Raw genomic sequence first — 27,577 nt, 5'->3', positions numbered from 1 at the left:
AATCTTACAAATAATGAGGAAATAACAACTGTTAGGAGATTGGAGATAATTGGCAAAAAGAGAGCAACATTAAACACTAGTAAAAAAGGCCCGTTTCTGACACAAATGAAACGGGCGCTAGCAAGGTTTTCCTCGGAGTGTGTATGTTTGGGAGAGTGTATGTGAGAGTGACTGTTTGAGAGTCAGAGTGAAAGTGTGAGTGTGTGAGAGAGAGAGTGAGTGTGGGTGTGAGTGTGTTTGTGCGAGAGTGTGTGTGTGAGAATGAGAGTGTGTGCAAGTGTGTATGTGAGACACAGTGTGAGAGAGAGTGTGTGTGTGTGGGCGAGAGAGAGAGTGTGTGTGAGACACAGATTCTCTGTGAGAGTGAGTGTATGAGACCAAGCGAGTGTGTGAGAGTGAGAGTCTGAAAGACATTGTATATGAGAGAGAGTGTGATCCCTGCCCTCCCAATCCATGGCCATCTGTCCCCTGCCCCCTCCATTCATCCTTTTCCAGCAATTCCCCTCTCTCTCTGAGCCCTGCCCTCCCAATCAATGCCCATCCATGCTCCTCTGTCACCTGTCCCCTCCATTCATCCCTATCCAGCAATTCCCCTCTCTCCCTGAGCTCTGCCCTTCCAATCCATGCCCATCCATGCTCCTCTGTCACCTGTCCCCTCCATTCATCCTTATCCAGCAATTCCCCTCTCTCCCTGAGCCCTGCCCTTCCAATCCATGCCCATCCATGCTCCTCTGTCACCTGGCCCCTCCATTCATCCCTATCCAGCAATTCCCCTCTCTCCCTGAGGCCTGTCCTGCAATCCATATCCATCCATGCCCATCTGTCCCCTCCATTCATCCCTATCCAGCAATTCCCCTCTCCCTGAGTCCTGCCCTTCCAATCCATGCCCATCCATGCTCCTCTGTCACCTGGCCCCTCCATTCATCCCTATCCAGCAATTCCCCTCTCTCCCTGAGGCCTGCCCTGCAATCCATATCCATCCATGCCCATCTGTCCCCTCTATTCATCCCTATCCAGCAATTTCCCTCTCTCCCTGAGTCCTGCCCTCCCAATCCATGCCCATCCATGCTCCTCTGTCCCCTGCCCCCTCCATTCATCCCTTTCCAGCAATTCCCCTCTCTCCCTGAGCCCTGCCCTCCCAATCCATGCCCATCCATGCTCCTCTGTCCCCTGCCGCCTCCATTCATCCTTTTCCAGCAAGTCCCCTCTCTCCCTTCCATGACCCCCCTCGCATCCATGCTCCTCTCTCTCCCATGTCCCAGCCTGGCCCGCCCTCTTCTCCCCCCCCCCTTCGCATCCATGCATCCCTTTTTGTTTTTTTTTTAAATTTACCTCCGTGGCGGTTCCGGCAGCGAAGCGTCAGGGAAGGAGGCGGTGCTCCCGACGTCTAGCTTTCCCTTCGATGTGTTCCGCCTTCTTTTGACGTCATCTTTGACGTCAGAAGAAGGCGGAACACAGCGAAGGGAAGGCTAGACGTCGGGAGCGCCGCCTCCTTCCCTGACGCTTCGCTGCCGGATTTGTTTTTTTTTTTTTTCCCGCCCTCGACGTCATGACGTTTGACACGAGGGCGGGGCAGAGACGGCTGGCTGGCTGGCTGGCTTGAAGGCTTCACACCACAAATCCTTCAGCCTGGGAGTGACGTCAGATGGCTTCATGGCTTCACAGAACGTTGTCCTCAGAACGTTGAGGGTGCGTTTTATTATATTAGATTTATAGCAAGTATTATGCAAATATATATAAATCTCATTACACAATGGAAATAATTTCCAAAACGAGAGAAAGGACTGGAAGAGGGAATTGAGATGTTTACTAATGTTTAGATCTCAAAAGGTGTCCAGAAAAAGTTTTAGGGCCTCTGGGTCATCAAAGGTGTGGGTAGAATTGTGGATTGTCACCCGCATTTGAGCAGGGTAAAGGAGACAAAACTGAGCACCAAAAGACTTCAGGCGATCACGTTGTGCAAGACGTTTTCTGTGATGAACGGTAGACTTACTGAGATCCGGAAAAATTAACACTTTCATGCCCTCATAGAAGATAGGCGATTTCAGTTTGGCATTTTGCAGAATTCCTAAATTTTGAGGGTAGCGAAGAATCTTCAGGACAATCGGCGAGGGAAGAATTGTTGTGCAGGCTTGCCAGAGGGGACTCTGTGGGCCCTTTTGATTTCAAGCGATGGGCTAAAGTTTAAACCCAAAAGCGTGGGTAGGAGATTTTCCATAAACTTGATGGAGTTGGAGCCTACTATTTACTATTTAGCATTTCTATAGCGCTACAAGGCATACGCAGCGCTGGAGCCCTCCTAACTTTTTTTAATTCCAAGAATTCTTAAGTTGTTTCTCCTTGTTCTATCTCTGGTATTTGAATTCCACTGCTGTTTAACTCATTTATAATATCAATGCTTATTCTTGGTTATTTTACTATTGTTATGCTGCTAACAAAATTGTTAAGTTTGATGTTAAACTGTACCTGTTGTACACCGCGCCTTGGGTGAATCTCTTCATAAAAGTGGTTAATAAACCCCAATAAATAAATAAAAACGTATACTTCTGGCTATGTAAGCTCCCAGTATCTAACTTGAGCTGGATTATTTTATTGTTATTCACATTGAACATTATAGGTAAATGTGGAATATAAATGGAGCTGTAATGTAATGTTACCCAAAGGAGCCAACTGCAATAACACTTGTCTTATCTTGCATAATACAACGGTTAACCACACCACAGCAGCCAGAAAAGACAAGAATTAAGGACATTAAGACTTGAAGAGAACAAGAGCACTAAGGAAATTAATCCTAACCCACATATAAATATTTTTTTGTTACACATGCGTGGGATAAACATAAAGGAATCCTGTGCAGAAGGAAGGGATCCTCAGGAGCTTAGCCTAGAATGTGTGGCAGAGCTGGTGGTTGGGAGGCGGGGCTAGTGCTGGGCAGACTTATACGGTCTGTGCCGGGGCTGGTGGTTGGGCGGCGGGGATAGTGCTGGGCAGACTTATACGGTCTGTGCCAGAGCTGGTGGTGGGAGGCGGGACTGGTAGTTGGGAGATGAGGATAGGGCTGGCCAGACTTATACGGTCTGTGCCCTGAAGAGGACAGTACAAATAAAGTAGCACATATGAATTTATCTTCTTGGGCAGACTGGATGGACCGTGCAGGTCTTTTTCTGAAGTCATCTACTATGTTACCCTGTGCTTTCCCACTCATGGCAGGCTCAATGCGGCTTACATGGGGCAATGGAGGGTTAAGTGACTTGCCCAGAGTCACAAGGAGCTGCCTGTGCCTGAAGTGGGAATCAAACTCAGTTCCTCAGTTCCCCAGGACCAAAGTCCACCACCCTAACCACTAGGCCACTCCTCCTTAACTCTCGGAAATGCCTAACTATGCTTCTGGAATCAGGTGGAAGACCATGTATTTTCTGAGACTAGATACACTTTACTTATTCAACTATGAATACAATTCACCTTCAATCTAGCCAGCCTCATTTAATACCTAATGTACCTCATTAACTCATCCTGAGCTACTGAAAAAGGCATAAGCTCATTGCAAAATCCTTTCCCCTTTGCTTGTCTTATCCATCTTGGCCCAAAGTCAACAAGTCCCCCCACCCCAACCCCGCACTACTAATTGAAATGCTTCATCTCTATTATGCTGGCATTGCATCCTATTTCTGTTAGATCAATGTCCAATTGTTCTGTTTTAAAGTCAACATTACCAACACAATTATAATAATTTAGGTTTCCTATTTCCAAGTTCACTTCAGTGATCTATCACACAGAGATCTGGTCATTTTATTATAGCTATATCATTACAAAAATCTAACTTTTGACATGGTGGACTATACTATATTGTTAAGATTCCTGGATAATATGGGAATCAGTGGCGTGATATACAAATAGATTATGGGATTTTTAAAAAACAGATCATTACCAGGTAAAAATGATTGATATATCGATCCCATGGATTTCAGAACGCATTCTGAATGTGCCACAGGGATCTCCTATTTCATCAATCCTATTCAATGTCATGCTAGCACCATTAGGAAAGAAGCTACATAATATGGGCTTCAACCCTTTCATCTATGCAGATGACATCATTATATATGTTCCTTTCATTAAGGATATCTCAGAGATACTCAGGTCTAGACAATGGAACAGTGGGCAATGACTTTCAAACTCAAACTGAATAGAGAAAAAAATAAATTCTTTGTGCTATCAAGTTCACACTGTCACACCTCTTATTCTAACTTTATATTTGATCAAACTGTTTATCCAATAGATTTGCAATTAAAAATCTTATGAGTACTTTTTGATAATCATCTATTGTTCGAAAACCAAGTTCATGCAGTACTTGCAAAGGTATTCAAGACAATGTGGAGATTAAAAAGGGTTAAAGCTTACTTTAATAAGAATTCCTTTTGATTACAAGTCCAAACAACCATCTCACAACTGGACTATTGTAATTAAATGTATGTAGGGAGCAAAGAACCTATACTTAAATTGTTTCAGACTGCCCAGAATACAGCAGCTCAATTAATCAGTGGCGTATCAAAGTTTTAAAAGGCACTGGGTTCCCCGATCAGAGCCCAAACAATGTTTAAAACATGCACCTTAATTTTCAAAATTGTTTGGCATGGCACCAGACTATATGATGGACTTAACTGTATTGTTGGCTAGGAATGCAAAACCAACATCAAGAGAATATCTGTGGTTGCATTTACCTAATTGTAAAAATGTAACATAAGACTATTTATATAACTGGATTCAGTTATCAAGGTTCTAAATGGTGGAATCTTATTCATAAAGAAATCAGAAGCATATGTTCTTATCTCTAATTCCGAAAAGCTTTAAAAATGTCTGTTTAACAAATATTTCTCTATTAACTGTTAACTAGAAACCTCAATTCATTGTACGTAAACTGTTATAACCACTGTTTATTGTAAACCACACTGAACTGAAACAGTCTGGATAATGTGGGATATAATATAAAAACAAACTTGCTTGTGTACAGCTAAACCTGCTATTCACCATCTTGGGTGAACCTTTTTGTAACAGCCATTGTTAAATCTTAATGAAACTTTTTCAGAATACAGTCCATACCTTTCATTGCTTCTTCAAAAGAGCATGGCTGTGAAGAATTAGATATTTCTTTCTTCACGTTAATATTGAGAGAGCCAGCTATAAATATAAAAAAAATAGTGATGTTAAATTTGCACAATGTTGAAAACAAATTTGAGTACTAATGAACAGAATTATGCATACATTTCATATAAAGAGGAGGACAGTCTATTTCTAAGTTTCAGACACATTGGGCCTTATCTTATTTCCTGTTCTCCCAGGCCTTCCCAGCAGCTGCCACAATGTAGGTGCCTTCATTGGCTGCAGTTTTCTCCTCTCTCTCTCTCTGACTATTGTTTCTCTTTCATATCCATTATTATAATTCCTATCCTTTTCTACAACCTCTATTTTTTCATTTTGTAAACTGTTTTGCTTGCACTCATTGAAAGGTGGTATATTAAGCAAATTAAATATCGAACATTTAAGTTTTAGTGCATATGTTTATAAAACAATTATCTCTGTGGGTGGGTTTCATTCTCACTTACCTCCTAATATTTCCGCTTAGTAACTCAGCACTTTAAATATAGTTGTTAATCTAAAAGAAGGATCTTCAAATGAGAAAACCATCATTTACACTCAACACATAAAAGAAAACAGGGTAATTTCAAGAGCATAAAGGGGTGTTGCTTGCTGTGTTAGTCCACTTATTTAAAAATAAACAAACTGAACGTTAGATCTTTCTATTACAAAGATAGAGCATAAGAATTGCCATTCTGGTGAGACCAAAGGTCTATCTAGCCCAGTATCCTTCTTCCAACAGAGTCAAAAATAACTGGCAGGACCCAATATGTAGCAAGATTCCATGCTACTTACCCAAAGAGATAAGCAGCGCTTTCCCCAAACCCTCTTTAATAACAGTTTATGGTCTTTTCTTCCAGGAATTTATCAAAGCTTTTCTTGAACCCAGCTAAACTAACTGTTTTCACCACATCTACCAGCAACAAATTCTATTTCTTTTTAATGTACTACTTTGTCTTCATCTGAATGAATGAATCAATTAGTCATAGGAATCCTTAACTCTCAAATTTCTAGCATCTCTCACCCATAGCTTTTTAATTTCTCAGGAGTCTCTTACGATGGATTTTGCTAAATATATATTTTTTGAAAGCATAAACATGCGGGCAGATAAAGGTGGCAGTTGTGTCTAGATTTTCAAAAACATTTGACAGACTTTCCTTGGCTAAATCCATCTTGACTCTGTCCCATTAAACTATGTCAATCTATGTGTTCAAGTAATTTTGTTATTTAAATTAGCTTCTAACAGCTTGAGAATGATACTGGTGTATATAACCTTTCTAGTTTGCATTTCTAATGTAAATAATTTATACATTTTTAAAATAAAAAACACAGCTTCTAACATTTTACCTGGCACTGATATCAAGATCACTGGTCTATATTTTCCCAAGATCACTCATAGAAACCATTCTTAAAATCAGTGTTATAATGGCACCTTTGAATCTTCTTCAGGTACCATCGACAATTAGGTCAGATTACTAATAGTAGATCTGCAATTTCATTTTTGAGTTCTTTAAATAGTCTGGTGTGTACACTATCCAGTCCAGTTGATTTACTGATCTTTTGCTTGTTGATTTGGCCTTTTAGGATATAAGTACATAAGTACATAAGTAGTGCCATACTGGGAAAGACCAAAGGTCCATCTAGCCCAGCATCCTGTCACCGACAGTGGCCAATCCAGGTCAAGGGCACCTGGCACGCTCCCCAAACGTAAAAACATTCCAGACAAGTTATACCTAAAAATGCGGAATTTTTCCAAGTCCATTTAATAGCGGTCTATGGACTTGTCCTTTAGGAATCTATCTAACCCCTTTTTAAACTCCGTCAAGCTAACCGCCCGTACCACGTTCTCCGGCAACGAATTCCAGAGTCTAATTACACGTTGGGTGAAGAAACATTTTCTCCGATTCGTTTTAAATTTACCACACTGTAGCTTCAACTCATGCCCTCTAGTCCTAGTATTTTTGGATAGCGTGAACAGTCGCTTCACATCCACCCGATCCATTCCACTCATTATTTTATACACTTCTATCATATCTCCCCTCAGCCGTCTCTTCTCCAAGCTGAAGAATTCCAAGTTCACCAAGTTGTTTGAGTTCCTCAAATTACTACCTTTAATACAATTTCTGGCATGGATAGCTCCTTTACATCTTACTCAGGAAAGGCTGAAGCAAAGAATTCTGTACTCCCTGGGGTCCCACTTAATGCCACAATGATCTAAAGGTTCAAGTGACTCCTTCACAGGTTTCCTGCTTATACTGTACCTGTGAAAGTTTTTATTATGAGATATTTTTTTACAACAAGCTTCTTTTCAAATTCTCTTTTTGCCTTCCTTATCAATTCTTTGACCTAACTTATCAGTGCTTATGCTATAATCCTGTTCTTTTCATTCAGATCCTATCCATTTTTCTTTTGTAGAATAGCTTATAGCCTCTCTCATTTCACCTTTTAACAATGCCAGCTGCTATTATGCTTTTCTTTCACCTTTTTAAATGTGTGGCATACATTTGGTCTGAGTTGCCAAGATAGTAAAACTTTGCATTGGCTCCTTTTAGTTTTGTTTTTGTAACATTTTCCTAGTTTTACTATAGTTGCCCATAGATTAAATAATATAATTGTTATTTACAACTCAAATGTATACAAACTTCTGTTCAGTCTCAAGTATTTTTTCATTTTGTTTGGAGAAAGGAAACCTATCTTCCCTGCATATATTACAAACAACTCTCCTCTTGTCCTGTGATCTGTGCTGGGTCTACAACTATGTCTAACCCTACTACCTGGACAACAAAAGAAAGATTTTTAACTACATAATTATCTTAAAGATTCTGATTTTGCTGAAACTAAAGTTCCTGCACATCCATTGCATTAAATGGCAAAAGAAATTCACACAGAAGTACAAAGTACAGTCATTTGATTTTCTATTACTGGAAGCCTTTAATCTCCCAGGCTTGATCTGAATTTGCAATTTTAAAGTCTTTGTTCTCTCAGACCTATTGGCTTAAAGTCTTTTGTAATGCAGTGATGTTAAAACTTGTTTTACTAAACCCAAAGATTGCTGATCCATAGAGTGTTTTAGGTAATTTGCCTAGTAAAATTTGCCTAAGAAGCATGCACCACCACAAATGTGCCTTAGCCCAAGAGACCTCTGGTATCCCAGTGGTGTGTGGAAAATTAAACCATAATCGCCATCAACCAAAAAGAAAAAAAAAGTGCAAGAGGTCAAACAGCTATGTAACAGTACTTACAATCACCTCACTGTCATACCCAGCACCCCCAGACCATCTTCTGGAACCAAAGGTCCAGTAAAAACCAGACCAGCTGATAAGAAATCCTCAGTGCACGTAATCATCTATAAACAGCATCTAGACATTTTAGGAATAACTGAAACCTGGCTTGATGAAACCAGGGGTTTACCACTGTTTGAACTATGGCAGGTTTCAATATCCAACATCAACCAAGACCAGGGAGACAGGGTGGAAGGACAGTAGTTCTGATTTGGGACACAATCAAACTGTGCAGAATTGCCATACCCACCTATGAATCAGAATCTCTTTTAATCCAGGAAGAAACCAATCTGGCTGCTCATGGAAGAGCAAGCACCTCGTAATACATCATCTGTGCAAGAATTCCTTTATCTGATTATAGAGGTGACCTTGTTTCCCTAGGCTGGTTATCATGGGGGACTTTAATCTATGTATCAAAACCCATGTACCACCACAGTTGTCTTCATGGACATGATGACAGCGCTATGATTGATCAATTCTCCAGCCCATGTAAAAGGTCATATACTGAAGGGGCTGACATCCCAGAACACCAAGATAATGGTATTGAAATACCACTTTCTAATTAAATTTTCTCTAAGTGACCACCTGAAACAAATGGCATCTCCCAGAGTTTGGAAGGAGATAAAAGACCAAAAAGCTGACTGCTGAGAATTTCCTAGAGGTCTTGCATTACCCACATGTGGACGAAAAAAAAACAACTACATTGCTATTTGGAATACACACTCAGCTAAGGCCCTGAGAAAACTGCAGCACTAAAAAAAGTCTTATGCTCCACTCATATTCACCTTGGTTCTCTCCAGAACTTCAGACCCTTAAACACGAGGGACAGAAAGTGGAAAGGAGATGGTGTAAATCTCATCTGTATGAGAACAGGCTAAACTGTAGGAAATACATGGCAAAGTACCACCAACCCTTAACAGCAGTCAAAAAAACAAGTTCTCTCTCAATGTTTTGAACAGGCTGACAATTCAACCAAGCACTTATTCAGAATAATAAATAGCCTTCTGCAATCTCCAAGCAAAACCAGCCTATCAAAACTGAACTTCAATGATTTTGCTGCATATTTTTGTGTGCTCCTGCTTAGCTGACAGGAGACTGGGTGAGACTGCCGGTAAATCCTGATAAAGACTAATTTTGTTGGCAAACCTACCCTCTCCTTACAAAGACATATGGAACTCTTAACTTGAAAACCTTGACAAAATCTAAGAAATCTTTGACCCCTGCCCATCAAAATAGGCCAGCACATAGGCAAGGGACTCATAGAAGGGGCTATAAAAATTGTGAATCTCTTGCTTTCTAGTGGGCAACTAACGAGAAGACGCAAGTCTTTCAGGCTTGACTCCATTCCCTCAATAAGAACATAACATACATAAGAGCAGCCATACTGGGTCAGACGAATGATCCATCTAGCCCAGTATCCTCTTTTCCAAACAGTGGCCAAGCCAGGTCACAAGTACCTGGCAGAAACCCAAATCGTGGCAACACTGCATACTACAAATCCCAGGGCAAGCAGTTGTCTTTCTCAATAGCAGACTATGGACTTTTCCTCCAGGAATTTGTACAAACCTAAGTCTGTTGAATCTTTTAAAAATCTATGATAAGTCAAAGGCACATGTCAGTGGGATCCCAAAGTGTATGCATCTGCTATTATCTCTCTGACATCCTCTGTGAGATCTGTCCACAATAATGAGGATATGTAATGTTTCAGTTGTAAATAGGCAAAGTAGTGCATTGGTTACAAAGCAAATTCTTTTTGCAGGTCTGGAAATGGTTTAATTTTATCTTCTTCAGTTAGAACCTGAACCAAAATTTTTAAACTTCGTGCCTCCCAGTAAGTGAATACTCTACGACTTACTCCAGGCTTGAAAGCCAGATTATCACATAACAAAAGAAAAGGTGTTATTTTTGCTGAAAAACTATGACGTATACAAATCCATCGCCAAACCTCCCTACTGGTCTTCAAAACAGGATTAGCAGCAAATGCTCCAAGAGGTAAACTCCCTGAGGTATGAAGGATCTGAGCAAAGTGCACCCCTGAGAACAACTTTCTTTCCAAAGATGTTATAGAAAAATCTTGAGTGCCTCGGAACCAACCTCCCATCCTTCTCTTTCCATCTCTCCTTAATTTTATCCCTCCTTACCCTTTCTCCCAAATTACACTATCCTATCCTGTCTACCCTCTTTTATCCTAGTCATATATTATCTAGCTCATCATACACTACTAAACCCAACTTTACATTGTTTTATTAAAATTCTATTAACTTTGTATTTCAAATTACTATGTAAGCCGCATTGAGCCTGCATTTTGTGGGAAAGCGTGGGGTACAAATGTAATAATAATAATAAGTTGCCCACCTGGAGGCCATCACCTTAGCTAATAATCTAATATCAATGTTCAAAAGAGAAACTGGTCTATTTGAATCTGCTTCTTCTCTTGGTTTATTGGGTTTTGGTACAAGTGTTATGAGGGCCGTATTGTCATGCATGGGAAAGTGACCTGCTTCCACCAATGCTTCATAATACGCTAAAAGGGGGCCTATTAAGTGAGGTTGTAAAATTCCCCAGAAACCCCATCCCCCCCCAGGGGATGAATTTGATTTCATCAATCTGATTGCATCCTGCAGTTCATTAAGAGTTTGTGGCTCTTATACAGATAAAGTGGGAAGTTGGGCCTGCTCTAAAAAGGTCAACATAACTTGTGGTTCTCCCATCGAGCCATCAGCATATAATTTTTGAAAATGTTGCACAAGAATTTGAGAAAGTTTATTTTGACTGTTAAAAATCCTACCCGAGGCGCCCCTCAGAGAAGATATAACACAGAATCCACTTCACGTCCTTACCACCCACGCTAACAAGCGGCCTGATACTGACAGGGAGCTTCCAAGTCAAACGCGTTCTGAAAATCCAGATACACAATATCAACCGGCTCACCTTTATCCACATTTGTTCACCCCTTCAAAGAAATGGTAATAGATTGGTGAGGCAATATTTCCCTTCACTAAATCCATGTTGGCTTTGTCTCATTAAGCTATGCTTTTGAATATTATCTGTAATTTTGTTCTTTATAATAGTCTCTACCATTTTGCCCAGCACCGACGTCAGATTCACCGGTCTATAATTTCCCAGATCTCCTCTGGAACCTTTTTTAAAAATCAGCCTTACACTGACCACCCTCCAATCTTCCGGTACTATGCTCGATTTTAAAGATAAATGACATATTACTAACAGTAGTTCTGCAAGGTCATTTTTCAATTCTATCAGTACTCTGGGATGAATACCATTTGATTCAAGAGATTTGTTACTTTTCAGTTTGTCAAATTGCCCCACTACATTCTCCAGGTTTATAGAGATTTCATTCAGTTTCTCCGACTCGTCAACCGATTCTTTTGCCGGCTTCCTTCTTTTAATATACCTAAAAAAATGTTTTTACTATGTGTTTTTGCCTCCAATGCAATCTTTTTTTTCAAGTCCCTCTTTACCTTCCTTATCAGCGCTTTGCATTTGACTTGACATTCCTTATGTTGTTTCTTATTATTTTTAGTTGGTTCCTCCTTCCATTTTCTGATTTTCTTAGAGCTAAAATAGCTTCTTTCACCTCACTTTTTAACCATGCCGGTTGTCATTTGGTCTTCCATCGATAAGGGTAAAGCTGAACTGCTTAACACTTATGTCTATTCTGTGTTCATGGATGAAAGGCCAGGGGTAGGACCGCAGAAAACAAACGCTAAGAGGGATAGATGTGTGGTAGACCAGGACAGATTCTCAGAAAACTGTGTTCGTAAGGAGCTAGCTAAACTAAAAGTAGACAAAGCGATGGGGCCTGATGGGATATATCCAAGAGTACTCAACGAACTTGGGAGATGTTCTGGCAGCTCCACTGTCTGACCTCTTCAGTGCCTCCTTAGAGTCTGAAGTGGTCCCTGAGGGCTGGAGAAGAGTGGATATGGTCCCTCTGCACAAGTTATTCAAAGTTGTTAAATCGCAAGAGGATTGTGAAAAATTACAAGAGGACCTTATGAGACTGGGCGTCTAAACGGCAGATGACATTTAGTTTAAATCATTTTTATTGGTTGTAACAGACAAATAAAACAATTCTTTATCCAGAATAGAATTAATACATAAAATTGTCCACCAACAAGCTGAATCAGCCTATCAAGTTACAGTATAGTATTTGCATTTTCTCCCCTTTCTTCCCTTCTTAATGACCCTTAGTGCTCCCTATGTCTTATCACATTCTAGTATTACAAATATAACAAAAAACAATAATTGACAAACATCTGGCTACATTATTCCAGAATAAACTCCTTCGTTCGGCTTCGATTTATGTGAGTTATTGAATTGTTTGAATCTTGGGGAGTACCCTTCCCTACCCCCCTGCCCTGTCCAACCCTCCCTTTACCCTACCCCCCCCCCTTTTTGCTCCATTACATAGTCAACTGTATTTGTAATACAGTTCACACAAAGGTCAGTATTTAAGGCAGTGGTATCTCTCATTGTACACTGCCTGTCCATCTATCAATAGATACTGTACCATCTTTACCGCCATCAACAGCCCCTCTATTTATTGGCTGAGCCCATGAAGCATAGGGGAAGCTTCAAAAATTCAGCAACAAACTTTGTGCCTTAGCCGGAAGAGTAATCCAAAGCATTTCCCACTGAGCCCTGAACCTGAGACCCGCGGGGCTTTCCAAATCAGTCACCCCACACCTATCTATTCTCATTTGTCGCACCATCTGCGCACGCCATGCCTGTAAAGGGGGTGTTTCTTTTGCCCTCCAGAATTGCAGAATTGTGGTTATTCCAAAATATATAGCCATCTTGGCAAATGCCCTAAAGCCCTCTGGGGGCTCTGCAGTTAGCTTAAAGCAGTTAAATAAGATTAGGGGATCCCAGATGAGGGTGCAGTTCCATAATTGGTCTATTCCCGCTATAATCTGCCTCCAGAACCACCCCACAGAGGGACAACTCCAGAACATATGCCCCAGAGAAGCCGCCCCTTGGCTACATTTGGGGCAGGTTCCTTCGGCAGTAAACCCTGCTCTCTGTGCTCTGTGAGGAGATATGTGCGTTCTCAACAGCCATCTATATAATCTCTCTCTCTGGGGTATGGAGAGTCGTTGTTTATAAATGGATTTCAAATATGATCTACATTCTTCCTCTGTGAGTGTGCAGCCCAGATCCCCTGACCATTCCCGTGCAATATGTCTGAAATCTAGCTCTGCTGTTGTGTCCTTCAGTTGCCGATGATGGAATCTCAATGGTATTGAGAGTTGTGCTCCCAAAGTAAACTCCTCAGAAAGAACCTCCACCACATCTTCCGTGAGGTCTGTCCACTCTAGGGAAGCAACATAGTGGCTCAGCTGACGGTATGCAAATTGGTATGTCGGGGGGATCCCATACCGGGTCTGAAGTTCTAGGTATGAGAGGATTCGTCCCTGTTCTGTGACTATGTGTGCCAGGTATACCATCCCCTTCCGTGCCCATTTGTTAAATATGCTAACCCCTTGGCCAGGCGGAAACGCTGGGTTATCACATATGGACAGCCATGGGGATGTACGGGCAGAAAAGTGATAGCGTCTACACACCCACCTCCACGTCTCCCTGAGAGATTTCAAAAGGGGATGCCTTCGAAATGCTGCGGTGGGCAGGGGCGTCCCAGAGTGGAGCAGATGACTAAAGTGTGTGTCTGGGAACATCGACGTCTCCACTGGTGTAATAGAAAAATCGGACGTCCCTCGATACCAATCATTTATGTGTCTCATGGAACTTGCGATTGCCAGGAATTTCATGTTTATGAGTCCCATGCCTCCCCCCCTCCCTTGGGGCAGTCATCAGGTGATAGGGAATTCTAGGTTTCTTCCCCTGCCAAAGGTACTTTTGTATTAGACGCTGTAAGAGCTTTTCATCTTTACGTTTCAAAAACAGTGGTAATTGTTGAAAGACGTATAACCATTTGGGGGCAACCATCATATTAAACAGCGCTATTCTACCCCAGATTGTAAGTGGTAGCTCCCTCCACATAAGCAGTTTATTTCTAGTCATCTCCATCAGTGGGCCTATGTTCTCTCTGTATAGGGAGGCCCCATCTCTAGTTATGTACACTCCTAGGTATTTCATTTTAGTTGTCTCCCACCTGAGTAAAGCCTCTCCTTGCCAGCATAATTTAATGTCACTATCCATGGACATCGCACAGGACTTAGAGAGGTTAAGGCCAAACCCTGATAGCTGCCCATACTCCCTAATCAATGCTAGGGCATTCTTAAAGGACTCCTGCGGGTTAGTTAAAACCAGGAGGACGTCATCGGCGTAAGCCAAAGCTCGGACCTCTTGTTCCCCCAATCGTACCCCCCCAATTCCTGGATCTGAATTTAGGAGACGTAATAGTGGTTCTAGTGTAAGATCAAACAAAAGTGGGGATAAAGGGCAGCCTTGACGCGTTCCCCTGCCTATCTGAAACCCTTCCGAGATCCCCCCATTTGCTGTAACATAAGCTTCCATACCAGAATATAGAGCCCCAATTGCTTGTCTCATTTCTGCAGGGATTCCTATCCAGTCTAGCATGTAAAACAAGAAGGTCCACTCGACCCTGTCAAAAGCCTTTGTGGCATCGAGGCTCACCAACATCCCATTGATTTCCTCATGTCGGCACTTTGCCATTGTCAGTAAGACTCTCCGAATATGTGATACCGAGTGCCTTTTGGGGATAAATCCCACCTGTGTAGGCTCAATCACACTCGGCAAACATGAGTTGAGCCGAGTGGCCAGGATCTTCGCTAGCAATTTAATATCGACATTAATCAACGAGATAGGCCTATAGGATTCGGGCTCCTCCTCACATTTCCCCGGTTTCAACAATAGTGATATGCAAGCAGTGTTTTCATGCAGTGGGAATCTCCCTTCCCGTATTACAGCCTGATGGTATTCAAATAATGGGCATAGCAACTGGGGCTGAAGCAATTTGTAAAATTCTCCTGAGTACCCATCCACCCCGGGAGCTGAGAAAGACTTTAGTCCTTTTATTGCTTCAGATAGCTCCTTAAGTTGAATAGGGGCCTCTAGGCATGCTATCTCTGACTCTCCTAATTTTGGCATTTTCGCCCTACCGAGAAAGTCACTCATGTGGGCCTCCGTGGCAGGCCGATTGGCCCTGTAAAGGCAACTGAAATGATCCTGTAATATTTGAAGGATCCTACCTGGGTCATTAGTAAGGCCTCCTTGTCTTTTCCTTCAGGGCCGATATGGCTCTATTTCCTTCCCGTTTCCGAACTAGCCGGGCCAGCATACCCCCTGCTCTGTTTCCAAAGCGATGAAACTTATATTTTTGAAAGGTTCTATTCTGTAGTATTCTTTCATGCAATAGGGAATTTACAGCGGCCTGTATAGACAGATAGGCCTCTCTGGTGGCCACGGACTGCCGCTCGATATATTGACGTCGAGCATTCCGCAGCCGCCTGTTCAGCTGCAAAAGGCTAGCTGCATTCTTTTTCCGTTTATTTGCTACATATGCTATCAGATCCCCCCGCAATACCGCCTTTCCAGCGCACCAAAATAGTTGTGGGTTCGATTTGTGTTCTTTATTAAACAATTCATATTCTTCCCACTTTTTTACTAAGAATTTTTGAAAAGATTTATCCTTCACCAGGTGGCCAGGGAACCTCCACCGCCTGGCCGGCTGGAAGCCACCTGGGGCCTCCAGCTCTAACCAGATGGGGCTATGGTCAGATATCAAAACTTCCTCAATTTTCGTGTCCCGGACACAATGGAACAAGGCAACTGAAATAAATATGTAGTCTAATCTTCCCCATGTCCCGTGGGCCCTGGACCGATGTGTATAATCTCTTTGATCAGGGTGTAAGTTTCGCCATGCATCCACTACAGAGAGGGAGTTGGCGAACTCACTTAGCATCTGTGACCCCCTCCGACCTTCCACTCCTCTGCCGCCCTCCCCTGAATAATCCATCTTGGGGTCTATTGATATATTCATGTCCCCTGTTACAATCAAATGTTTGTCTTCATATGGTAGCAGCCGTCTCAACAACCCTGAGAAGGAGGAGCTGTCAGGAGGGATAGGCGCATAAATATTCAGCAAGTATAATTCCCTCCCTTGTAGCCATAATTTAACCAAGAGGAATCGCCCTTTGGGATCATGGAGGATCGTTTCTACCCTACAGGCCAATCGGCGATGAATACATATTGCCACTCCTCCCCTCCGGGGATGCATGTATCACCTGTCCTACCCACCCCTGCTTGAGTTTTTCATGTTCTGCTGCCGTCAGCTTTGTTTCCTGCAAACACGCTATGTCTACATTGAGGTGTTTTAAATGTGCCAGTATCTTTTTCCTTTTAATGGGAGACGTGATGCCACCCACATTCCAAGTGACTAATTTACAGTGTGTAGTCGTGTGGATTTGCTATCTTCCAGTATATAAACTCAGAGAACTTAGCCCCTGGGTCCCAGCCCTTCCCCAGTAGCTGTATACATAGTCCTGTTCCCGCCACCATGAACATGCAATTCCAATGCGTTCCTTCTTTATGCTTGGCCTGTGTGTAAGACCCTATTCTTTTAGCTCTGGAGCACCCTCCCTCCCTGAGACATTGATTCTTTCCAAGTCTCCGTCTTCCCCTCCCTTTACCCTTCCCATTATCTAGACCCCCCTCCCTTCCAACCCTAACCATTACTTCTCTCCTTCCAGGTGACATGTTACCGCTGTGAGGTTCCCCTTCTCCCCCCCGGCTCCAGCGGGAGCTCTCCCCCCCTTTTGGATCAGGTCGGATCTAATATGACCCTTAAATATGCAAACTCCCTCCACCATTATTCTTATCAATGAAACATATAACATATTATCACTTTATCAATGTTGCACCAACAAATGCCTTACATAACCTTAGTAGGCCACACCATCGTCTCTTTCTCATATGCTTGAAAAGGTTGCATGAGCCTTCAACAAGAGTCCTCTGGTCTTATAGTCAGGTTGGTGCAGCGTCTGGCGCCTGCAGTTCAACGTCAATAAATTGTTGGGCCTCTTGGACTGACTGGAAGGAGCGCCATCTATTTTCGTGCTGGATCTTCAAAACAGCTGGGTAAAGCAGCAAGAATCTTGTTTTTCTGTTGACCAGTGTTGTGCAAAGCGGGTGAAATCTGCGCCTTTGTTCTTGTACTCCTGCTGAGTAATCTTGGAAGATTTTTATCTGGGTTCCGTCATATCTCAGAGTGTCTCTTTTTAAACGGAAGCCCCTCATAATTTCTTCTTTATGCAAGTAGTTGTGGACTTTAATTATCACCAATCTGGGTCTTTGCTGTCCCTGCTGCCACCGGCCCAGTCTGTGAGCCCTTTCTATGCACAATTCTCCATAACTATCAGACAGAGCCAGTTCTTTTTTAAGCCATTGCTCCAGCACGTGTCTCAGGGATTTCTCTGGAATTGCCTCTGGTAGGCCAACAATTCTCAAGTTGCATCTTCTTGCTCTGTTCTCCATATCTTCAAGCTTATCTTGTTGTGCCTTGAGTTGCTCCATCATCCGGGTAACCTCTTGGGTGTTCTGTGCCTTGGTATCTTCCAGAACTGAGATTCTGCTTTCCGCTTCCCCCAGCCTCTTCACTGTATCTGCCATGTTAGCTTCCATGTTGCTCATTTGACGTTCTAGCAAGTCAAATCTTGGGTTAAGTGCAGCACTTACTGCCATAGTGATCTGAGCCAGTTGCTTTTCAGAGAAGTCCCCAAGCTTTTCAAGCTTTCCTTCCGCCATTTGTGCCCCTGTGGATGAAGGAGTACCCTTCCCCTTATCGTATTTGGTGCCGCTTCTAGTTGTACCAGCAGACTTAGGCCTCAAATATTGCTCCATACAGTCCGTGTATCGCCCTGCGTTGTGCTTTGTGCACCAACGCAGTGGTGCTGGCACCTTTATCTGAGAATGTCGGAGGAACAGAATATCCTACAACCAATGTGCACTGCTACTTCGCTTTCTGTGATAGTTTAATTATTATGAGCAGGGCAACGCTCTCCTTGATTCATTTCTTTGTCCAGAATGTATGATAATATCGATCTGGGCACAATTCCTCTCCTTTATTAGCAGTTATCTTATCTGTGAAGTTCCAAGGGACTGCTGCAGCCGACTTCTTAAGTTACACGAGTCACCATTGCGTCGCTTGCCTTTCTATTACAGTGAGTTTTACTTGTTTTTCCCCCCGGCTATGGGGATTATTAAAGACCGGGCGAGTACCCTCTTCGAGGCGGGGGGGGGGAGCAGCAGGGAGGAACTATCACTAAATCACTCCTGTTTTATCGCCCTTCCTTGTTTCTGAGCCCAGTTCCTTACCATGCCGCCACTTGCTGCTTATTCATGCTGCCGACCATTCCTCTGCCCGTTCCGGGATTCTTCCGGCCGCCATCTTGGATCGCGGCGCACGCGGTGCAATAAACTTCGGCCACGGCTCTGTGGGGCACGTCGGCGAGGACCCGTGAGTATCTTCTTGTTCTCGGGGCCTTTAGGCAGCGTTGTTTGCCGCGGGTGAGCCCCAGCAGGCGGGGGGAGATGGAAGTCCCTCGTGCGGTGTTGCGGAGCCCTCTAATCGGCGGCCATCTTACCGCTCGGCTCCACCGGAAGTCCGGCAGATGACATTTAATGTGATCAAGTGCAAAGTGATGAATGTGGGAAAGAGGAACCCGAATTATAGCTTCGTAATGCAAGGTTCCACATTAGGAAACCTTCTGCTCAGTGTGATGCGGTAGCTAAGAAAGCAAATAGAATGTTAAGTATTATTAGGAAAGGAATGGAAAACAAAAATGAGGACGTTATAATACCTTTGTATCGCTCCAATATTGTGTTCAATTCAGGATGCCGCATCTCAAAAAAGATATAGTGGAATTAGAAAAGGTGCAGAGAACAGCGACGAAAATGATAAAGGGAATGGGACAACTACCCTGTAAGGAAAGGCTAAAGCGGCTAGGGTTCTTCAGCTTGGAGAAAAGGCGACTGAGGGGAGATATGATAGAAGTCTATAAAATAATGAGTGGAGTTGAACGGGTAGACATGAAGCGTCTGTTTACGCTTTCCAAAAGTACTAGGACTAGGGGCATACGATGAAACTACAAAGTTGTAAATTTAAAACGAATTGGAGAAATTTTTCTTCACTCAACGTGTAATTACACTCTGGAATTCATTGCCAGAGAATGTGGTAAAGGCGGTTAGCTTAGCGGAGTTTTAAAAAGGTTTAGACGGCTTCCTAAAGGAAAAGTCCATAGACCATTATTAAATGGACGAGGAAAATCCACTATTTCTGGGATAAGCAGTATAAAATGTTTTGTACTTTTTTGGGATCTTGCCAGGTATTTGTGACCTGGATTGGCCACTCCTGGAAACAGGATCAGCATCCTTTGGTCTGTCCAGTATGGCAATCCATTGGTCTGTCCCACTATGGCAGTACTTATGACCACAATACAAAATTGTATTACTTTAATTGAAACATGGATGACAAAACATATACTAAAATTGAATAAGGATAAGACTATGTTTATGCTAATAGGAAGTCCTTCACAATTTGTTGACAATAATACCATTCAAAACAAGTCATACAATCTCTTCACAGCTTCAAATTTTAGGAATAATTCTGATCATTCTATATCACTTCAATCATAAATTAGTCTGTTGACAATCATTTTTTGTTGTTGTTGAGGAAATTACATCGAATCAGCAACTTCTTCAAACCAGAACAGTTTAGGGTATAGTTCAATCACTTCTCTTATCTCAAATAGATTACTGTAACAGTATTTAACTTTATGAAATATGTTAAAAAGATTGTGAACAGTACAAAATACTGCAGTTTAGTTGTCTTTTTGCAAACAAATTTTGAATCAGGTTTCTCCTTTTTATATTCAGCTGCACTGGCTGCAAGTAGAAGCTGGAGTTTTGCTTCGGTTGTATTGTATTCTTTTTAAACGTAATTCATGGTATAGATCTGAGCTACACGTACAACCTTTTTTGCTTTTCTTAGTCTGAAAAGACAGGTAGTCTACGATCAAATTTATTTCCTTTTCCATCCCCTAGAGGGAAGAAAGCTCTAAGATTATTAAACTTTTTTTTCGCATAACAAGCTGCAATAATTTGGAAAATATCACCAGTGTTCAAATCCTGTCTTAACTATAAAATTTTCTAAAAATCCATTAAAACATGGTTATTTCATAAATAAGTGATTCAAGATTAAGACTAGCTGAAGATCTGTAGGGTGTTCATGTATGTTATAAATTTTGGAATGATTGATTTTGTATTTCCTAGATTCTATGTTATTTGCTTAGAACTCATGTAGGTAGTAGCAAAATATAAGTAATACTGTTATGATGTTAATACTACTACTACTACTTAACATTTCTAGAGCGCTACTAGGGTTACGCAGCGCTGTACAAATTAATAACTAAGGACGGTCCCTGCTCAGAAGAGCTTACAATCTAAAGGACGAAATGTCAAGTTGGGGTAGTCTAGATTTCCTGAGTAGAGGTGTTGTGATTAGGTGCCGAAAGCGACATTGAAGAGGTGAGCTTTGAGCAATGATTTGAAGATGGGTAGGGAGGGGGCCTGGCGTATGGGCTCAGGGAGTTTGTTCTAAGCATGGGGTGAGGCGAGGCAGGAAGGGCGGAGCCTAGAGTTGGCGGTGGTGGAGAAGGGTACTGAAAGGAGGGATTTGTCTTGAGAGCGGAGGTTACGGGTAGGGACGTAAGGGGAGATGAGGATAGAGAGGTAAGGAGGGGCTGCAGATCGAGTGCATTTGTAGGTTAGTAGGAGAAACTTGAACTGTATGCGGTATCTGATCAGAAGCCAGTGAAGTGACTTGAGGAGAGGGGTGGTATGAGTATATCGGTCAAGGCGGAAGATAAGACGTGCGACAGAGTTCTGGATGGACTGAAGGGGGGATAGGTGGCTAAGTGGGAGGCCGGTGAGGATTAGGTTGCAGTAGTCAAGGCGAGAGGTAATGAGAGAGTGGATGAGAGTTCGGGTGGTGTGCTCAGGGAGGAAGGGGCGAATTTTGCTAATGTTGTAGAGGAAGAAGCGACAGGTCTTGGCTATCTGCTGGATATGCGCAGAGAAGGAGAGGGAGGAGTCGAAGATGACACTGAGGTTGCGGGCAGATGAGACGGGGTGATGAGGGTGTTATCAACTGAGATAGAGAATGAAGGGAGAGGAGAAGTGGGTTTGGGTGGGAAAACAATAAGTTCAGTCTTGGCCATGTTCAGTTTCAGGTGGCGGTTGGACATCCAGGCAGCAATGTCGGATAAGCAGGCCGATACTTTGGCCTGGGTTTCCACAGTGATGTCTGGTGTGGAGAGATACAGCTGTTAATGTTAATGCCAAAGAAAGCAAAAAATTCCAGACCTGTCTCCATAAGTTCAAAACACCAAGGCACTGTCAAAATATATGACCCAATGTGGCCTTCACCTGACTACATTCCTGACAACTCCCGTCTGTATAGCAAGTTTAGCTTTAAAAGCTCTCCAAGGGACTATATAAGTTCGGAGAAGGAATTTATACTCTAACTCCTGTAACCCCATATTGACAGAGATCAAAGGAATAGCCTTAAAACTTCTTAGAAGTAGCTCCTCATTCACTGAATCCACATCCATGCCAGAGCCACAACTTCTATAAGCAGACGCTGGAGAAAATCCATTAAAAACTAAATACTGGGATAGTGGCACACTCTCTTCCTTTTTCAACTTCGAATATCAATACATTGCCTGTGCCAAACTCAATGACAGACGACCTGTCTCCAAACTAGAAATATATTACTGAGCTTGAAAATATGTAACATGATGTCCAGGAGGTAAGTCAAAGAGGAACTGGAGTACCTCAAATGAAAAAACACTTTCCCCTTGAGATGTGATGGATGATAAGGGGAACGTGTTTCTGGCTGATGCCCCGTGCCTGTCATTTGGGTGCAACATTTTGACTTCAGTGGTTGCACAATACTTCTTATACTCCAATCCCATGGAATTTGCACGCGAGAGTGTCTACCAACAAAAGCAGGCTGGATAAGTGCTGTATATGATTTTGGAAGCAATTTGAATTTATGTCCTTTATCTGTTTAAGAAGTTCAACTCTGACAGCAGAGTGCTGTTTTGAGTTGGCATTGGACAGTTTGCAAAGGACGTTGAAAGCTGGCTTTACTATGTTGAGCTGTTGATGTTTGGTTCCTCATAACACCCTTTTGCTTTTTGTGTTTTATCAGTTGCAATTAGACAAAAATGGTTCATAATGATCAGAACCTTCAAAACTAACAATGATGACATATAACAACCTAATAAATGCTCATTTTTCCAAAGGTGCCTATAAAGATTGTAGATAACATAGAAACTTTTTTTGTTTTTTTAACATTCAAAAGATTTTCATTGCCCCTTTACTAATGGCAAATATTTGAGTGTCCATATCATCACATCTATAAATTACAAAATAAAAAAATACAAAAAGATAGAGATACTTTTTCACTGTCTTTCACAGATATTGAACTTGATGAACCTAGATCTGAAACATTTTTTTTTTGTTACATTTGTGCCCTGCGCTTTCCCATTCATGGCAGGCTCAATGCGGCTTACATGGGGCAATGGAGGGTTAAGTGACTTGCCCAGAGTCACAAGGAGCTGCCTGTGCCTGAAGTGGAAATTGAACTCAGTTCCCCAGTTCCCCAGGACCAAAGTCCACCACCCTAACCACTAGGCCACTCCTCCACAGTAAATGACAAAAGAAACAAAGATTTCTAGGAAAGTGCAGGAGCCTCAAGTGCTTAAATTGGCTCTCCAGAAACTCCAGTTTATGATGGACTGCCCTCTGGACATAGATCAGCCCAGAATTGAAACTAGAAGTGCAGATTGGCTATTTCTTGATCATGCCATTCTAGTACTATTCTGTGTGGATTGCTTGAACAAAGAAAAGAAGCAACAAAGAAGGAGGAAGATAACATCTATGCAGCCTTAACCCTTGTCCCTGAGGAAAGAGATTGAAACCCCGCGGAGTCGGGCAGTTCCAGGGAAAGGCAACTGATAAATGTTTTAACAAGGCAAGATAGTTCTGCCTGGGAGGCAAGAACTCAAAAGATAAGTGCACAGTTTTCACCTAGTATATACTATTTTAAAAGTTACAAGTGATTTTATAGCACTGTGGTGATTGGGATGCATAAAAAAATGAGCATATGTTGCTCTCCCCAAAAAATTGTCAGAGTTACCCAATGAAAGAAGTGCTATGCCACTTTTTAGCAGCATTATTGACTGCAGTTACAGTGGTTTATATCTGAGGGTACTCTATACATATAAATTATAGATCTGCCACATTATACTGGTGTGAACTGTTTTGCTAGCACTTTCTTGAAGTTGGTGGCTAAGAGTCCTGGTTTGTGTATACAAGTGGCTATTCCACTAGCAACATTCCATGTAGAAGTCGGCCCTTGCAAATCACCAATGCGGCCGCGCAGGCTTCTGCTTCTATGAGTCTGACGTCTGTCAGACTCACAGAAACAGAAGCCTGCGCAGCCTTCTACATGGAATGTTGCTAGTGGAATAGCAACATTCCATGTAGAATCTCCAATAGTAGCAACATTCCATGTAGAATCTCCAATAGTATCTATTTTATTTTTGTTACATTCGTACCCTGCACTTTCCCACTCATGGCAGGCTCAAGGCAGCTTACATGGGGCAATGGAGGGTTAAGTGACTTGCCCAGAGTCACAAGGAGCTGCCTGTGCCTGAAGTGGGAATCGAACTCAGTTCCTCAGTTCCCCAGGACCAAAGTCCACAACCCTAACCACTAGGCCACTCCTCCACTCAAAAATAAACATGTATATAATTTATTTTCACATATAAGTTGGGATTGAATGTTGTGGAAAGTTTTGCCGCCACGTTAGTGAGCGTCCAGCAATAAATTATTCCCTGAAACCCAAATGTACAGTAGGGCGAAACCGACAGTTGGAGTTTCCTTTTTGGGCAGTAACAACAAACAGGAACTAGATTAAATGGACCCTATACATTGTTGAGAATAATTTATTCAAGAAAGGAGCACACAATTAATACAGCACATTGTTGGTGTGAAGAGCATGGTGGTGGTATAAAAATATAGGAAAAGGGCAATGATGAAAAACACCTCAATCGCAAATTATATGGGAAAATAAATTATACAAAAGTTTTATTTTTGAACCCTTGTCCTACAATACATATATTTCAGATCTGGATTCATTGAGTAAAAATATATCATAGACCTGGACTGATGAGTTCAATATCTGTGAAAGACAGTGGAAAAAGTATTTCCATCTTTTTTTATTTTGGTGACTTATAAATGTGGTATTATGGACACCTACATATTTGTCATTAGCATGGGGCAATTATATGTTATCTACAAATTTCATATTGATTAGATCCAAAAAAACAAGAGGCAAAAAAAAGCCACAGGCAAATATAAGTACCAGGAGAAAGAAGCAGCCAACTGAACCACCAAATAGCCATCAAATTAAAATGTATTAAAATAGCAACCTTTGATAATAGCATGTCTGTGCTTATTTTTAACTCTGTGATACTTTGTATGCCGCACTGAACCTGCTATCGAGCGGGAACGAGCGGGGTATAAATTCTAATAAAATAAATAAATAAAAGCTGCTCGACATGTTTCTATAATCATGCATACATCAGGGGCACAATCAACTGTTGCTGCAACGACAGGTATCATACCTTAAAGGGGGGGCACTCAGTGCATCAAAGGTTGCCTATACTGTGCTCCAAGAAAGAAATAACCTAACCTAAGGAAATCTCACCCATAACTTAAATGCTGACATTTATTTCTATAAGCATAAAGGGTGTCAATAGATATAAAATCTTTGAGGAAAAACACCGACAAATCCAGGTCAAACTGAAAGGGCAAGAACAATTACAATAGATCACTTTAGTTATTTTGGTGTATAAACTGAACCTCCAGATGTAATGCCATGAGATAGAGAAGAGGCTGAAAAGCCTAGCTCCCCCATCAAATTTGTCTACCCTCATTTCAGATATAAACATTCTTATCTGACTAAGGCAGGAGAAATATTGAGCGGCTGTTCTTTGGTGGCAGCTTACAGAACTGCACCTAAAAATTCAATGAAAGGAGGAGAAACAGTGATAAAATTTAAATGATGCATGAATGTCTGGACAGCCTCGGCAAGAATTTGACACAAGCAACATGGAAGATAACGTGCAAAATACAGAGTGGGTGCAGGAGCAGCTACATGTACAAATTGTGGCTTTGGAAAATAAGGTAAATGAGCTTGAAAACATCCTGCAGTATTCTGAGGCTGTGGGAATAACGGAAGATTTAACAGAGCTTTTTGATTTCTTGGAATGTGATGTCCAAAATCTCAGCCCCGGGCTCATCCTTCAATTCCAAATCAAATAGAATGGCTTTGGCCATTTCCTGCAAAAAACTGATGGAGAGTTCCTCTGGCGGGGACTTTATCCTTTTCTGAGGTGGAGACATGTCTGATAGTAGGCCAAAAGAAAGGAGACCTCGCCCAGTTCCACATCAGACTCCCAGTAATGGTCTGAATCTGACTCAGAAAAGTATTCCTTGATGAGGAGGCTGAATCTGTGTCTGCCATGGACAAGTAGACTGATGTCTAGACTCATAGTAACGTATAAATGACGGCAGATAAAGACCTGAACGGTCCATCCAGTCTGCCCAACAAGATAAATTCATTTTACATGGTATGTAATACTTATATCTATATCCGAGTTTGATTTGTCCCTGCCTTTCTCAGGGCACAGACCGTAAAAGTCCGCCCTGCACCGGTTTTCTTCTCCAAATACCGGTGTCGCCACCCAATGTCCGCTAAGATTCCATGCATCCATTCCTTCCAAACAGGATTCCTTTGTGTTTATCCCATGCACGTTTGAATTCCATTACCGTTTTCATCTCCACCTCCCCCCACGGGAGAGCATTCCACGTATCCACCACCCTATCTGTGAAAAAATACTTCCTGACGGTACTCCTGAGTCTGCCCCCCTGCAACCTCAATTCATGTCCTCTAGTTCTACCACCTTCCCGTCTCCAGAAAAGGTTCGTATGCAGATTAATACCTTTCAAATATTTGAACGTCTGTATCATGTCACCACTGTTTCTCCTTTCCTCCATGGTATACATGTTCAGGGCGGCAAGTCTCTCCTCGTACGGTTTGCAATGCAAATCCCATACCATTTTCGTAGCTTTTCTTTGTACCGCTTCCAGTCTTTTTCCATCTTTAGCCAGATACGGCCTCCAAAACTGAACACAATACTCCAAGTGGGGCCTCACCAACGACTTGTAGAGGGGCATCAACACCTCCTTTCTTCTGATGGTTATACCCCTCTCTATGCAGACTAGCATCCTTCTAGCCACAGCCGTCGCCTTGTCACATTGTTTCTTCACTTTCATATCGTCCGACACCAACACCCCAAGGTCTCTCTCCTGAGTCGAGCTTGCTAATCTCTCCCCTCCTATCTCTCTTTTGGGTTTCTACACCCCAAATGCATCACTCTGCACTTCTTGACATTAAATTTGACTGCCAGACCCTCAACCATTCTTCTAACTTTCGGAGATCCCTTCTCATCATTTCTACTCCCTCCAGGGTATCTACTCTATTGGCTATCTTCGTGTCATCCGCAAAAAGGCAAACCTTTCCTTCCAACCCTTCAGCAATATCTCTCACAAATATATTAAACAAAATGGGCCCCAGCACCAACCCAGCACCAACCCCTGAGGAACCCCACTGCTCCCATCCTTTCCTCCGAGCAGATTCCATTTACCATCACCCTCTGCCACCTGTCGGTCAACCAGTTTTCTATCCAGTTCACCACTTTTGGTCCTAAGTTCAGCCCTGTCAGCTTATTCATGAGTCTTCTGTGGGGGACCGTATCAAAGGCTTTGCTGAAATCCAAGTAGATTACATCTAGTGCACGGCCTTCATCCATTTCTTTTGTCACCCAGTCAAAGAAGTCAATGAGATTCATTTGGCAGGATTTTCCTTTGGTAAAGCCATGTTGCCTCGGGTCCTGTAACCTGTTGTCTTCTAGAAAGCTAACTATCCTTTATTTCAGTAACGACTCTTGGCCAGAGTGTTGAGAGACAGATCCCACCTTGGACACCAGGCGAGCTTCCTTTCCCAATGGGCTAGACAGGAGCGCCAC

At 42.3% G+C, this 27,577-nt stretch overlaps 1 protein-coding gene across 4 annotated transcripts in view; it reads right to left on the bottom strand.

The window, feature by feature from the left end:
• Window positions 1-27,577, bottom strand: part of NFAT5 (nuclear factor of activated T cells 5) — a 276,432-nt gene that overhangs the window by 84,492 nt on the left and 164,363 nt on the right. For all 4 annotated transcript variants that reach the window (XM_030204661.1, XM_030204662.1, XM_030204663.1 and 1 more), the window contains one exon: window positions 5,098-5,175. In XM_030204661.1, coding sequence (XP_030060521.1) covers window positions 5,098-5,175 — 78 coding nt within the window. The remainder of the gene's footprint in view (window positions 1-5,097; window positions 5,176-27,577) is intronic.

This window comes from Microcaecilia unicolor, chromosome 5 (genome assembly GCF_901765095.1).
Source record: "Microcaecilia unicolor chromosome 5, aMicUni1.1, whole genome shotgun sequence".
Lineage (NCBI taxonomy): Eukaryota > Metazoa > Chordata > Amphibia > Gymnophiona > Siphonopidae > Microcaecilia > Microcaecilia unicolor.
The sequence above is the reverse complement of the archived record's forward strand: the minus strand, read 5'-3'. Positions and strand labels throughout refer to the sequence as shown.